We start from the raw sequence: 16,997 nt of genomic DNA on the forward strand, positions 1-16,997 counted from the left end.
TGCTTACTGCAGGAGCACTTTGTTTCCAAACAAAGTGGTCAGCTGTCCCAAAATGGACCAAATCACCAGGGTGGATTTGAACCTGAAGCCCCCGTCCCCTCTCCCAGAGTGAAGACGGCTGCCCAGGAAGGGCTGGTGAAACTGCAGCACAAACGGCAAGCTGGTTACCTCTTCACAGATACTAGATTGGAAAGCATGTTTTCCTAAATTAGTCTCTATTGACAGAACCACTGGACTTTCTGTCTGACTGCAGAAAGGTGACTGAGACATGACTTCGATCAACTTATCCATGAAAACTGACAGCCTGGACTTAAACTACCATTGAGTCACACATTTGTCGATGAAAAAAGTGATTTTTAAACCACTCCATAAAAATAAAAGCCACATCAAATAATGCACAAAGCATCCATCAAGGGAAAAAAATAACACCTATCTCTGAAGACACCGAGGATCACAATGAAAAACAGAACAGCATCTCTTTAAAACACCTACTATGGCACACAGTAGGTTCTTGCCTACAAAAACAAACAGCAGCTACTGTTTCTAGAGTCTGAGGCCAAGGGCAGCTGGGGAGGGGGTGGGTACTGGACAATCTGGGCTCCTTTCTCTGCCGTACTTACTGTGTCTCAGCCCCTAGCAGCATTTCCACTTTCTCATTTGCATGGTTATTTAGGACTGTGAGCGTGAAGAGGTGACTGGCAGAGCTCTGTCTTGAATAAAGCATCGTGGAGCTGTTCTTCCCAGGAGAAGAATTAAGCTCTTCATTGTCACAAGACTCCACCAACAGCTGATCTCTTAAGGAATAATCATTGACGTTGTAACTTTCGTCACTGAAAGGAAAAAGGAAAGAACACGTCAGTTATTCAGTAGATTAGACAGTGATGCTGTCACTTTTCAAGTCACATTTGGGAGAAGAGGGCAGAAGGCAGAGAAAGAACAGAGGGAGAGATGACCTTTTGCCAATATGAACTGGACTCTGAATTATATCTACTTGATTATGAGTCAAGGATATCCCCAATTAAACCTGTCAATTACTATTATGTATGTAACATATTAAACTGCATCTCAGATAGAAGAGCAGTATTTGAAAAACACTAAACCCTCGAGGTTTCACTTGATATCATCCTGGAACTACTGTAACAAGCGAGAGAGATCTGCATGCGTCCTGATAATTTTTGAACATGGTATACCCTCCCAGCTTCCAAACCTCCATGCTCAGAAGGGGATGGAGTAACCTTGCTTGCTCTGCGTAGCAAGGTTTCTAAATGGCCAGAGTGTAAAGTGATCTGCCTTGCTTCTGCCAAAACCAACAGCCCATCCTGCTCTTCCATTCTCAGCCTCACCACCTGTTTCAGAAGTTACGAGGTTTAATCCTACCATGCCCCTACCCCTGCTTAGCCCAGGCACCCCCCCCCCCCAGTATCCCTCATACCCCTAGACTCTTACTCCTCTGCACTGTGAACATGCCTAATCTGGCTTGCTCTCCTCAGCTAGTTCCTGAACATGTCCCACTGTGTCCTCTGGGAATGAATGGCCTTCCTTTGGAGAACCCAAATCCTCAAAAGGATCTGGAAAATCTAAATCCTCAGCCTTTCCTCTCAACCTTCCCTTTACATTCTAACAACCTGGGCTCTTTCCACGTCCCCTGAAGGCTCTCTGCCTGCTTGCTTTTCACTCTCGCTTCTAGGCGTGATCACAACCTCCTCTCCAAAAGGCCTCAGCCTTGAATGAAGCTCATGTCATCAGTCCTCTGTCTCCTGGTCAGTCACCTATGGACCCCTGGGTCACTTCTCTATCTTCCCTCAGGAGATTTGCTGCTGGCTCACTGTCTCTCTCCAGTACTACTTCTTTCTTGAATTTCCATGGAGATGATCCTTCTGTTCTCCCTTTCTCTCAGTACCGACTTCATCTTCTCCAGTAGTCTTGTCCTCAGCCTTACTTTGGCCACTGATCCACAGACTTATCATTATGATCAAACACAAACTCTCTGTAATCCCAGTCTCACAATACTGTTCTCTGTCCCACAGTCTGTGCCTTTCTAGTTCACCCTATCTAATCTTCAGCCCCACTGATTACTTAGCCCACTGGTTCTTACTACTCATCAACTCTACCACCTTTTTCCTGTTACTAAATCCCTCGTGTCATCCCAACGTGGATTTCCTGAACCTAGTTATAATCACATCTTTCAAACATGCTTGTCTCCTAGGTTGTACTTGTTTGGCAACCCCCAAACCTGGTTAAACACAGCTTTCCCTCTATTCTGCATCTTTGCAGGTGAGCATGGGAGAGCACAATAAATAATTAATAAGTGGGTGAAGATGCAATAAATTCTAATACATTCAAGAAACACTGAATAATTACCTTATTTGATAATAAATGCAAATATTCAAACTCAGAGAAACTATGAGAAAATTCTTTGTACCTAGTTAAATACATTAGGAATTTTAGAACATGTCACTTTGTTCAAGACTTTTTAGAATTTCTTTTATTCAGTGGTAGACATCACTGCCTATCAACCACTTCCTTGCTTTGGAAAACGTAAGTCTTTTCTAAAATTTAGTTTGATGGATTCAGCAAATAGTCATCATCTGTAAAAGCAAAATATTGCCTTCTGATGCAGTCTGTTTGTTGCTAGGTTAATAACCTGTGGCAAGGTCATCTCCAAAGCTGTCCTGAGTCTGCCACAACCAGGACACATGAGGCAGTTCCCACATCCAAAAGGAGATTCTCTCAAAGCACTTGAACTTTACAAAGGGAGGGAGCAGGATAACAAATCTGGCTAACACACAGGCACACAGTATTTTATACTTTTAAGAGATCATGTTTTCTAGAAACAAAGCAGTCAATTATTAGCAAAGAAGAAAGCATTTATAATGTGAGTGTATCTCAGACATGAATTTAAAAGCTCAAGACTCAGGATGAAAACCAAAAACAAAGAAAAACAACCCAACACATTAAAACAAAAGCAAAATCTTAACATTAAGCTAAGAAACAAGCAGACAGGAAGAGGAACTTGGCTTCCTTGCTAAGTGTCTTCTCTCACACTTCCTACTTTCTTTGGTCCAATTCACAAGTTAAAAAAAGGTATTCCATTAGTCAACATCAAGACAACCATTCCTTGTGAAAAATAAGTACTGCTGGGAAAAAAATGCTAAAAAATAATTCTAGCTTTACCAACAGGATTGGTCCAGTGGGAAAAAAATAATTCTTCTCCAGACAGAGATACTGAATCAACTTAACACTGTGAATGTGGGATACATAGGTAAGCCCAAAACAATGATATCTGCATTGAGACTGCAGGTACTTCCAAATAAATCAAAATTGGATGAATGTACATTCACAGTAACGCAAGTTCCAAGGAGTCTTTGGCACAAGGTGGTTTTGTTCAGGTCAGTCCCGACAGAATACAACGCTAAGCGTTTACAGGAGATTAATATAAATTAATAAATAAATTAAATCTTTTTTCTCTTAATTTTCACAGTTCATATTTTCCACAGTGTTTGCTTAATTGCAAACAACTCCAGCTAGGATGACCATCGATGCTTTGAATATCTGTCGTTTAGGGATAGCTTGAGAGTCAAAAGTAAATTATAATTGCTTAATGTTTATTGATTGCTCTTTTAAGTGATTACAACTATTATATGACTGATTAAGAGCTAGGGTTGTTGTTTAACCCACTGGAGCCTGTTGTCCTCTCTAATGTCCACTTTGGATGGTAGATGGTAGATTGTGGTGGCCCTGGGCAGAGCTGCGAGTTCACTTCTTTGTCTCCACACCTCTGCACAGCTGTGCCACTGACTACATCTGAACAGAGAGTTCTGCACCTTGCTTGAATGTCCAGATCTAAAATAGGACACAATGTACGTCTGTCTGTTTTTTAAGCAATTCACTATCAATCATTCAGTATTTCGGTATTATATAATAAATAATATAGAGGTTTACAACTTATTCACAACTTTTTTTTTACTGCATTTAATATTTAAAAAGTTGATCCACTTAACAGTAGCAAAGTTAAATTGGTTATTTATCCTTGTCGGCTACCATTCAAACTGAATGGAACCCAAATTGAGAAGTAGCTCAGCCTTGCTACCTCTGGTATGTTCACCCTCAAACTCAATCTCATGAAAACTCAAAATAACCTTGAGCACTTCCCTGAATCTGCTAAATACTGAATGAAATTCACTCTCATCCTAACATAGAAGGACAACTGTGCTAGGACATGTGCTGGAAGAGGAGGAGGGGTCTACAAACAGACACCCCCATCTACAGGCACTTCTCTCCTCTGCTCACTCATGTCCAGGCAGCCCACACAGGGTTGGGAAAGAAACCCCTTTCCTCAGGGAAGCTGATGGTAATCGCACTTCCTCATGTTTGTCTCCATCATTTAGCAAACATATGGTTTACATAGTCTCTGAAACAATTTGGATCATGTAATTAGGAAGTAAAACTGCTCTGAAAAATGCAAATGGAAAAACCACCTTTCCTTGCATAGAGACGTTTACATGAAGACTTCCTTTCATTGTCTCATACAAGCTCCATGTTTGCAGCTGCTCACAAGGCTGTGTGCTCTGTGCAAGAGCCAAGCACGCTCCTATCAGGTGTAGCGATCAAATTGGATCTATGAAGTCTGCTGCCCTGTGGTGGAAACAACGATGGATTTCCTGCTGAAGCCACTCAGTCCTACAGCCTTGGTTGGGATTTCTTTTTCTTTTCTTTTTTTTTTTGTAACAAAACAAAGAACTATCAGTAGAGAACAGGATATTATGGTAAACACGTATTACAATTACTTTTCCCTCTGGAAGGAATTCTTTGTTAATAAACAATACCACATCACCATGGGTAGGAAAGTGATATATACCTATCACGAATCATGATTAGTTTCTTTCTTTTTTTGGTGGTTCTTGCAATCAAACTCAGGGCCTTGTTCACCCTGGGGGAATGTTCTACCACTGAGTTACATCCCTGGCCCTTGCTCTCTTAACCAGATTATTACAGAGCACTTTTAACTTTCTATCCCATAAGGTTTTATAAAGGTTGGAGTTTCTCATATTGGATATATATTTACATATATTATTTACATTTACACTTTCAAATCAGGAAAACACTTGTTTTCCTGATGTTTTAGAGAGTAAGTATCAGAAGACACCAACTGTAGTATACTAGTTACTCTGGAAAGGAGGAGGAAGAAGGGATGAGGGGGAGGGATTTCAGGCAATCTATAATATTTTATATCTTTTTTTGTGTATAAGGCAGGGATCTAACATTACTATGGCAAATGTGGATGATAGGTATGTTAGCATTTGATAATTTTCTGCATGTTAGATCACAGATTTTATAAGTAAAAGACTTTCAGATATGCACCTACCTGAGGTAGTGTTCCACCTTACCCCTTTATCATGTACTCACTGAGGTTGGGCAGGAACGGGAGAAAGACTGGTGGACCCTGATGGACGGGGAGGGGATGCATGAAAGGAAAGATGGTGCTGGAGAGGCAAAGGGAAGGGTTAGACTGAAAAGGGCAGCTCTTTACTGCTTTCAGCCCTATAGTAGGTCTCACCCGTCACCTTACACTGCTCTTCCTTTGTTATAAATCTTTTTATTAGGACATATTCATTATATGGGGGAGCTCATATAATGGACAATTCTGATTAGGCTTATATTGTACATTGTTTAGATCACCCCCATCGTCTCTCCCCTCATCCCTCTCCCCACCCCACTTTAAGCAATTGCAAGAGATTTGTTTTATTTCATATATACAATGTTCTTTTATAGCCCAAATATGACCCATGGGAACTAAGCAACACTTCCAATTTTTCCTTTTGTAAGACAGTTAAATTTAAAAGAAAAAATGGTATGGTGATTTACCCAAAACATAGTGGCTTTCAGTATATAACCTCAGGACAGTGACAATGATTTTTTTTTAACCTATTCATAGCCCTCTATCTATAGGTTCTGTTTAAAACATTCACATACCATCTTTTCCTGAGTGGGGCAAGAAACCCCAAAACTTTACTAGACTGCCAGTGCCAAAACAAGTGCCTCCTAAGTTGGCAGCTATCTCGTTTTCTTAGACCCTTATGCTTACAGGCCAGTGAACTGCTTCCCCAAGGTCACTGTGCCCTGGATTTCACCAATACTCTTCTGGATGTCTGCACTGAACTGATGACGGTGAGCACCTGTGACGTCCTGGAATCCTATCTTCTCCTAATGACTCCTATGACATTTCTAAGTCATCCTTCTTTAGAGCCATTCTTCTGGACCTGTTGCTCCTTGAGGAGATTTCATGGTTTTCCTGGAAGTGCTGATACCTAGGAGTGCACGAGCTTCATGAAGTCAAAGGAAGTTCTTCCTGCTTTCTTCTGAGACCTGAGGAGTACTGTTCCTGTACAGATTTCAACTGTGTCCCGTCCTCCTCTGAAGACACTGTTCTAAGTGCCTGCCTTGTGCTTAGCTGGAATGAAGACAGTTGATCCCTCCTGGGATAGAGGACACTGGGACTATCCTGAAATTTATTTCCAGTTAAAGAATTAAAACACTTTTCACCCAATTGAGGATGGTTTCTTTTCTTTCTTTTTTTTTTTTTTTTTTTATTTTTATGGTGCTGGATGGGAATGGAACCCAGTGCTAGGCATTTGCTCTACATTGAACTACACCCCTAGCCATTGGCTTTTTTGAGCCCAGGCAGACCTCAAACTCATAGTTCTCCTACCTCTACCTTCCAAGTGCTGGGATTACAGGTATGTGCCACCACACCTGGCTTGATTTCAATTTTAAAGCTTGGGTTTGAACTATACTAACAAGTTTTTAATGAATGAAATATGGTTTTTTTAAGGAGTGAAGTTTAGCATAGCACAGGGACTAATGACTTGATTTGGAATGTCAGGTTAGAATCCCAAAGCTTCAGTTCTCTCATCTGTAGAATGGGTACACCAATGCCAAGGTCACTAGACTGTGGTGGAATGAAATGAAATAATACATTTATTGTATCACTGTGTATAAAGCTGTTGCAGTCATACCTGGCTTTCAGCAAATACATTATTGTCTTTAAAATTTTCCCTAGCCCAATATCATTCATTTAAACCGCCTGACATTCTGTTACATCCTGATAATTACATATGCTTTACAAATGGTCAGTGGCTAAGCAGAATTAGAACTAAATACCCACATTGAGAAACTCGGCATCTGCCACGTGCCCTGACAGGCAGCACAAGGCATGGAACTCCCCAGAAACTAAGCTCAAACAGTCTTCCTTGCTCAGTTCCTAAAAATAATCCCTGAGACTCACAGTGTGCTGCTGCTTCCTACTTCATTGTCAGAGCATAATAAATGGCAGAGACAAGGATCAGGATTGCTGGTAAGATAAGGATCTGTTGCAATTCCCTACCACCAAGAAAGGGGGCAGAGTCCCATGCTGTCACCACCAGTGTCCACATTCCACCGTCCAGCACTACTACTCTGCTGTGGAAGCCCTGCATTCCTGAGCCTTGACCAAGTTCTCACCAGTTGTGAAAGGCTGTCACACCCGTGACGCTTTCTCCCTGTGATAAGGAGGAATAAGCATGCTCACGAAGACAAGGAGGCAGCTTTTTTTTCTTTTTCAGTACTCGGGTTTGAACTCAGGGCCTCATGCTTGCTAGGCAGGTGCTCTACCACTTGCGCCACTCTGCCAGTCATTTTTGTGTTGGGGTCATTTTCGAGATAGGGTCTGAAGAAGTATTTGCTTGGGCTGGCTTTCAGCCAGGATCCTCCTGATCTCTGCCTCCTAAGAATCGAGGGTTATAGGTGTGAGCTCCTGGTGCCCTGCTGCTTCTTACGTGATTAACAAGGTTACTCCAGATTATAGAAGCAGCCCCACACTCTAACTCAGGCTTACTACCACTGCCATCCCTCAGTGAAAAGGAAAGAAAAAGTCATTCCTTGGGATTCCTCAGGGATTGGGTCAGAAATCCCACCTACCCCCCCAGGATACCAAAAGAAGTGGATGCTTATGTCCCTTATACAAAGTGGCTGATTTACATGTAACCTACACACCTTCTGTATTCTTTGTATCACCTCTAGATCACATGCAATACCAAGTAATATTTCATAACATGTGATGGTCACGAAAATAATTATGATGCCATGTTGCCTGAGGACAAGGAAAAAAGTTTGTACACGTTCAGGACAGACACACTTGTTTTCTGAATATGCTCCAACCACTGGTTGAACTCGAGGACATGCAGGCTAGCCACAACACAGCAGCGTTTCCCAACAGTGCAGGGAGTGCTGACAGACAATTATCCCTCCAAAGTGCACACGACTCACATGGTCTCGCAGAAAAGAAAGAGCAGACAGGCAGTCATCCCTCACCAGCTGTCCACCGTGGCTGATGGGGAGGGAAGGGCACTGGGTTGGAAGCCTTTACCCCTGAACACCCAGATTACAAAGGCCATAAATTCAGGTCTGGTTCCAGGATGTGCCACAGGGTTTAGCTAGGTAGAATGACATGAAGATTTTAAATCTTAAAGAAATGCACTAGAGTAGCAAGAACTTAATTTGTGTCAAGACTTTAAGAGAGAAGCATAATAATAAAATCAATATTGACAGTATCAGTTATTTAGCAGGAACTATTTATTGTGATAAGAGCTCTATATGCATTTTCTTAATTCTCAGGCTCCATGGCAAATATGGCCTCATTATTCCCATTTTACAGAAGAGAGCACTGAGGCACTTTCCAATGACATAGGCCAGGATTTAAGCCTTGTTCTGCCTGACCCTAGACATCAATACTGTACTTCTCAGGACTGGTAGCTTTCAATACGGAACAGCAGTACCAACTCTCCTCACAAACATGGAGGAAATAATGCTTCACGATGCCACAATAATCAAGAGTATGTAGAGTGGTTAGGAAAAAAAAAAAAGAGGGAAAAGAAAGTGAGGCTTTCACCCCTCTCCCATGCTATCTCACTATTTAGAATTTAGAACCAAGTACCATGAGAGTCAGTTTAATGTGCCAGGAGTAAAAGAGGTTTGAGCAGGGCATCGGTGACTTACACCTGTAATCTTAACTACTTGGGAGGCTGAGATTGGGAGGATCACAGTTCCAAGTCATCCCAGGCAAAGAGTACATGAGACCCCATCTCCAAAACTAACCAGAGCAAAATGAACCGGAGGCATGGCTCAAGCAGTAGTGTCTGTTTGGCAAGCTCAAAGCCCTGCGTACAAACCCCTGTCCCATCAAACCAAAAAGAGAAGAGCCTTTAATTAAAGAGTTTTGTCTCCTTTTCTTTTTCCAAGACACTCTTAATTTCTGGAGGGAGGAGCTTATTCTGCAAAGGAAGACAGATAAAGTCAGGTGACTTTGGTTTTCTATAGTAGGAAAGAGCATTCCCATGGAAAACTCAAATGAGACACCACCAGACCAGGTCCCTTCCAGGGAAATGGCACAGCTCTAAGGCACTGGACACTCAAATTATTGGGCTGAGTGCAAGTTCTAAGAGAAGGCCCTGACCTTATGGTGTTGGCTTGGTCGTAATGTGCCACAGAAAATCTTTCTCTAAAACCTGCACACTTGTAATGAGTCACAGAGCTCAAGCGGTGTCAAAAGAAAGTGTATTTATTGAACCAGACATCAGGAAGTAGAAATCTAAGGTCCTAAATGTGAACAGGCAGGAAGTGCCATGAAAGGGAAACTCTTCCCAAGATTCTGTCATGCCACATTAGCTACAGATATGGGGAAACTTGCAAATGTAACTTGGTAATAGTTCCAGTTTTCTTCCACATCTAGCAAAACTATAAAGTACTTAACAAATCCTGCTTTGGGAAAGGTGTGTCTTAAAACAAACAACAAAAAAAGGTGTAAGTTTCTAGGCTATTTTTTCTCAATTACAATAGAAAATGCGGGAAATATTCTAGAAAAATGAAATCAAGAAGTAATGAACACAAAGAAATTGAGCGTCTGGAATCAGAGACTCAAAGTCGAATTCTGGCTCTGCTGAGATTTTGAAAAAGGCCCAGGTGGAGCAGCCCCTCGTTAAAACCCTGGTGACCAGAAGTGTTTCAGATTTTGCATTTTTTTTTTGAACTTTGGAATATTTACATATACATAATGAGATATCTTGGGAATGAAACCAAAGTCTAAACATGAAATTCATTCATGGTTCATATATACCTTACACACATACCCTCACAAACACACAGATATAACCTTATGCAATATTTTTAGTAATGTACATAAAATAAAGTCTCATGGTATGGAATTTTTTACTCATGGACCATCAAAAACTTTTGGATTTTGGAACATTTCTGATTTTAGGTATTAGAATGAGGGATACTCAAACCGTATTTTCTCTTTTTTGCTCTGTGTCTTCATCTGTAAAATGGAGATGATACTAAGTTACCGTGACAATTCAATGGTATGTTGTGTACACTTACTGAGCACAGTGAACAGCACATGGCACATACTCAATAATGTAGGATCTTATCATCGTTACTATGATTACTAATGATCAACTAGAAGGAACACCTAAAAACATCCTGGCTTAGCCATGTGGGGGTAGCTCATGTAAGAAGATGAACAGAAAACAAATCAGGAGACTTTACTCACTGTTTCAGATAAACAAGAGAGGATGAGATTTTAGCAAGCTTTTGGTACTGTGCCTACTGCCCAGACCAGGCCAATCTACCTCTACTCCGAATATGCTGAAGGGCACAGCCGGCCTGCTGGCCACAAAGATGCCCTGCCAGTGAGATTATCAAAGAACCACAGCTGGAAGACTGAGTCCAGCAAACAGAAGTGGGCCTAACTCTCTAGTCATTGCTTCTTCCTCTGAAACGAATGCCCTCTTCACCCCATTTACCTGAAAGGCAAGGTGTTAGTACTTTTAAAGAGCCGTTCCTGCTCTTCAAACTACTTAGAAAAAGGGTCTTGGTGGCTGTGGCTGGAACCTAATCAGCCGTTATCCTCTCTGCTTCCTTGTGTTGTCCATCAATCCCCCTGGTGTCCAGCCTAAGGATACATCCTGAATGACTCAAAACAAGCATGGCTCGTCTCCTCCTCTTTAGCAGCATGCTTGTTTTCCCAGCCTCTCTTAGAGATAACTCTTATGACACAAAAATGAATTGTGAGGTAGAAGAAGTCTTCTGGAGAAAGTTTTTCTTCTACTGACGAAAAAGAAAAGCCACTTGTGGAAAGCTTCCTTTGGACAGCCTCTGTTTCTCACTCTCAGCTCTCTCCTGTACCTTGGAATAAAATCCTGATGCCTGACCTGTAGGAGCCACTACAACGAGGAGGTTCCACGCATGGGGGCAGAAAGTGAGCATGGAGCAAGATCACAATGGAAAGGGGCAGGCTTCCGGGTGACTACTAGGGCCTGGACTGCCTACTCTTGGTCTCCATGTGTTGTGAGAAAGATGTCTTTATTGCTTTGAGCCACTGTTGTTTGGGAATTCTGCCAAAAGTCTGCTTAAATGATTCAATAGTGAATCTACCAAAATAGAAAAGAGTTGGGTTTCTCAAACTCACTTGACTTCTTGGATTTTGTTTAATTCAATGTTTTTAATTGCTTCAACCCTTTGTCTGAGAACACTTCTACCTATAGCCTAAAACATTAGTCAATATTGTAATAAAAAACAAAAAATCTCCTCTATAATCTGTATTTGTAAAAGAGGTCTGACATGCTTTTCAAATTGAGATTCTGTGGCATTTATGGAGAGGTGTGCGGATCAAATTCCAGGAGATGCAAGAAGCCACACGATTAACGAAGTTCCAGATTGTTCTCACCACGATAAACAACTAAAACTTTTATTTACCATTTTAGAAGACGGTACCATAAATGAAGAAGGATATGCCTGTGCTTCCCTAAGCCTAAGCCAAAGCAAAATCTTTGACTGACAAGAAGATAGCAATGAAAGGCACCACAAATACAGTAAGAACACCACCACATCAGCTTGTCTGTGGCCCAAGACATCGCAGCTATGATACAGTTCAAAACTCCTTGGAACTAAGCTTCACCATGGTGCCATGAAGCTCCCCCAGACCACTGACTCTACTGTGAAGAAAACAGAAGACAACGCTCTCAAGCTCACTGGAGATGCCAAGGCCAAGACAAAACAGCTGGGAAGAAGCTCGGTGACATTGACCTTGGCTTGGTGAAGAGAAGAAGGCGTATGTTCAACTGGCTCTTGGCTGTGATGCTTTGAATGAAAACTGGGTTTAGCCAATTCTAAATATACATTTTTCAGCATAAAAATGTTTACTTAAAATGAATATATAATGAGAGTAGAACACAAAAATCATTTATCTTTTAAAATTTTAAGGAAATTTTAGCATGGAGGTAGAAAGAACAGTGGCTTCATTCAAATGGTTTATATTTAAACATCTATGATTAAATGTGATTGGTTCACACTCAATAAATACTTGTGAAATGATGCTATGAGCTAGGTGGCTGGCTATGCACTGAGGGGGCAAAGGTCAACAAAATGGATATGGACACATAGATGAAATCAAATATTATAGAAAGGAAGGCATATGGTTTTACAGGACCACAGAGCAGCAGAAATAAACCCATTCAAGAAAGCTTCCGGTAATTAATCTAAGACCTAGAAGATGAAAAGGATTTGCTTAAAAGAGTTTTGAGGCGGAGTGAGGCTACAGAAGAAGGAGAGCATCCTAGGCAGAGAGAGAAGCACATGCCAGGTTCTGGTGGCTAGAAATAGGAGGAGGTGGTGCTCAGTGAGGCATTTATGCCAAGATCAAGGTAAGATCATGGGTAAATTTTACAAGGGACACACCATGTACGTTTATTCTTTAAAAGTATACTTTGGTGTAGAAGGCAAGGTGAATGAAGGCTGGTGACATGAATCCACTTTCAGGAAAAACTCAAGGGGCTGGTACGAAGGTGGTGGCAAGGTGAGGGATCTTTCAGGTTTACCATGGAACAACTGGGTGGACTGAGGTGCCTTTCCCTCTGGAGGAATAAATCCTGGAGAAAGAAGCGATCTGATGGAGATCTGCACATGTTCACATAACCTGTGAGTCCCCCAAATGAGGTGCTCAAGTCACCTGACCATGATATTCAGAAATCTATTATAACTAGTCTGGAATTAATGTTTAAACATGCGTGTTCCAAAACTAGCATGAGAAATTACTACTGCACATTTCTTAATTATGTATTTAAGTATGGGGAGTGTAGTGGGTTAAACTGTCCTCCAAAAAATGTGATGAAATCCTAAGCCCCCCAAGTACCTTCAATGTTACTTGACTTGGAGATGAGGTCTCTGTAGACGTAATCAAGTTGGGGTCACATTGGATTAAAGAGGACCCTACATCCAATAACTGATGCCCTTAAGATGGAGGTGTACAGACACACAGAGACATGGGAGAGAGGGTCATAAAGAAACACAGGCAGAGATCAGAGTGATGCCATCACAATCCAAGGAAAGCAGGAACCACCAGTGGCTGAAAGAGGTGGGCATGACTCTTGGCTTTCTGAGGGAGTGTGACCCTGCCAACTCCATCATTTGGGACTTCTGACCTTCTAAATTGTGAGACAGGAAATTCCTATTGTTTTAAGCCATCAGCTGTGTGGCACTTTGATACAGCAGCTGTAGGAAGCTAATATAGAGACAAAAGGCTTTCTTTTAGCTTCAGACAACATTAGAGGAGAAATTAAGCGAGCCACAAGGCAATTAATAATAATAATAATAATAATAATAATGAATAAGGCACTAAATAATAATGAATAAATAAAACATCTAACTGCCCTACAAAATAAACCCTTTGGGAGTTTGAACCAACTTAGGTCTTAGATTCAGCTTTTGCATTTCAAAACTAATACTTAATCCATGCATCTGTGCATATGGATGTAGCCATATCAGGTTATTACCAGAAGTTATTGTTAATTGGATAATTTAATAGGTATTTATTAATCTAGAACACAAGGTGATAATCTAGTACTTTATAATACAATATTACTATTATTTCTGTGTCAAGCTTGACAGATTTATGTGTACCTTCACTACTCTGAAAGCATTCTAACAGTGGTTTTAATAGTGGTTTGCAACTGCTATGCAAAGTTAGGGATCTTAGGAATTGTCTGGAGAATGGGTTTTGGTAGTCACAACTGAGAGAGACCAGAGAGGCTGCTTAAACATCCTACAGTGCACAGCAATCACCAGAAGCCAAATGTCCGTGGTGCTGAGGTTGAGATGTCTGCTCTAGTCACAACTTCAGATACCAAAGATTTCACTTTCTCAGTGACAGTCGTCCAACTCAACATGTATCCTTTCGAAATTTGGTAGGATGAACTATCAATAAATGAATGATTCACAAGCAGCCCAGAGCTAAAGGAAACTACTTTCAACTTCCTTTGACTATTCTAAAAAAGTAAAAATTCCTCTCCTTGAAGACCCCACAGACACTAACCAAGCCCAGTTCTGCAAACACGAGCAGTAATACGTGCACCGTAGACCTGAGGGACCACACAGCCAGCAATGTATGAAATGTGCTGGGCATAAACCATCTGCCAGTCTGCACTGGAGGAGGGAGAGTAACTGTCCTCCCACAGAGCCACTCCCAGTAGCTAGGAAGCCTCCCAAAAGCTGAAAACCACTGGAGACCCAGAAGCTAAGCTCCTTCACTGGATCCTGGAATTACACTTGGGCAGTAGGTGGCTGGATCAGTTGTAGAGAGCTGGCACAGGTAATGATCCCTTATCTCAACTTGTAGCCAATTCTAAATGATTGCCTCACTCAAAGCTGCCCTCTCTCCTTTGCTGCTACCTCTGGCATGCAAAGCATTTGCAGTTGCCTCCTTGAAGATATCATGTAAATAGGGCTGTGCATACTGTGCATTTTTCACCCAACCTGTTTTTCAAGCTTCCATGGTCTGCTCGTCACCTCTACCACATATTTAGGTCATAAACAAGTTGAACCCTAATGCTATTTCCTCAGTTAAGAGCATCCTAGAAATATAACAAGCTAACTGATAAGGTCAAAAAAATTATCCCAGTTTTAATAAAGGTAAAATTAAGTACCCAGGTTGGCTTCTCCACTGGAGCTGTGTATCTTGCTTTTTCTGTTATTCATAATATAAGCTCAAGCTCAATGTATCTGAGCAAATAAATGTGGGACAGGCAGAAGAGCAGCATTAAATGCAATTAAAAAAACCACCTGTAAGGGCAAAGTACACTACCACAAAGGTGAGCACATATGCCTGAATTCTAACTTTCAGAAGTCTACATTTTTCGACTGGTTCTGTGAGAGTGTGAAAACATATGATGTACTGTACCGGTTTAAGAACCCTTAATATTTTCATCAAATTATCAACGTTATCATAATCAAAACCCCATTAAATTATTAAAATTGGCTTGGTACTGATAATGTATATTTTATCACTTAAACTAAAAGATTTTGGTCTATTGAGACAGAAGAAATTCTGCAAGAGCTGGGGAATGTTAAGAGTTCTGGCATTTGAAGAGACACATGTAATTAATCTCCGATAAACAAAACAGTTTAAGGAAGTCAAGAAAACATGCTATCTCATAAGAAACCAATGAAAGTTTAAAAATACAAAAAATTATAATTTCTGTCCAGTCTTTATTTATAACATTTACTTAGCTATTAGAACTACTCAGACTACCTCAGAGAAGGGAAATAATTTCTCCTTGGAGATATCTAAATATTCTTTTTCCTATGTATGAAAAAACAGCTGTTGGCATTTCTGTGTGTCACAGGCTTTTCAGGGTAGACCACACAGACTTTTCATTTTACTGGACAAATAGCTGAATTAATTCATGAACCAGTCTGATTAAGAAGAAAATCTCAATCTCATTTCATTTTAGTTCAAATTACCAAACTACAAAGTCAGCATTTCAGAGTTAGCAGTGGAATAAGTCTTTCATGATAAATTTGGACATTTATTTTGTATTTCATAGGGGTCTGTTTCTATGATTCTCTCTGCTTTGCCTAAATCTATCCTATCATGTGCCATCAATTCAGACTATCATTATTTCCTTAATATATGGAAGTAACATACCACAGATTTATGTTTTTATCCCAAGTTTATATTCTAGGAAAGAGGCAATATATATGTAGGACAAGCAGGAAAATATTTTACAATATATATGTATATTTTACATATTGATATATTGTATACATTTAAACAAATGATTGCACTGGGCTCAGTGGCTCAAACCTATAATCCCAGCCACTTGAGAGATTGGAAGAACTGAGATTTGAGGCCAGCCCAGGCAAAAAGTTAGTGAACACCTACTTCAACCAATGGCTGCACACAGTGATACGCTCCTATATTCTTAGCCATGCAGAGAAGCATAAATACAAGGATCCACAGCAGGAAAGGAGACTAAAAATAACCAAAGCAAAAAAGGCTGGTGACGTGGCTCAAGTGGTAAGAGCACCTGCCTGGCAAGCATGAAGCTCAGTTCAACTCTAGTACCACCAACCAAAAAAATAAAAAGATCCCTAGTGAAAGGCAGAGCTAAGGAGGGATGCATGTGTGTGCGTTGAGGAACAGCTGGAGAGAATAAACACTGTAAAGAAAAGGCTTCTACAGTATTCCTCCTAGGCGTCTTGGTACAGTGGGCATGAGTATACAAGCAGCAGCCTGAAATAAGAACACTGCCAATTAGTCGATGTACTTTATTCCTTTCAGAGGGGAGTATGGCTCACACCTTCCCTTCATGGGTGAACTTTTTAGACCAATAATCATTTAGAACAATGGGTTTTAAATTAAGCTACAAGTAACAATGGAGTTATACCCAGCCTGTTCCTAACTGTTTGTCAAAAGCTCTTTGACAGAAGATATTGGAAGTACACGGAATGGGAATAATGAAAGTGCTGCCTCCCCAGGGATGTCAAGAGAACTGAACGGTGCTCAGAACTGTGGCTTATGCACTGCAAAAGTTCAACAGAAGTTGGCTAGAATTATGAGGCTGTAAGTAGTTAAGTCTTCACTTTACAGGCAGAAAGAAAATGAAGGCTCCCGCCTGTGATCCTAG

At 40.9% G+C, this 16,997-nt stretch overlaps 1 protein-coding gene across 3 annotated transcripts in view; it reads right to left on the reverse strand.

Annotated features, from left to right (window-relative positions):
* Arhgef26 (Rho guanine nucleotide exchange factor 26) overlaps positions 1–16,997 on the reverse strand; it is a 111,940-nt gene that overhangs the window by 11,908 nt on the left and 83,035 nt on the right. For 2 of the 3 annotated variants that reach the window (XM_074073950.1, XM_074073949.1), the window contains exon 12: positions 621–830. In XM_074073950.1, coding sequence (XP_073930051.1) covers positions 621–830 — 210 coding nt within the window. The other variant, XM_074073951.1, reaches the window with a different exon arrangement.

The sequence above is a fragment of the Castor canadensis genome, chromosome 5, assembly GCF_047511655.1.
Source record: "Castor canadensis chromosome 5, mCasCan1.hap1v2, whole genome shotgun sequence".
NCBI lineage: Eukaryota > Metazoa > Chordata > Mammalia > Rodentia > Castoridae > Castor > Castor canadensis.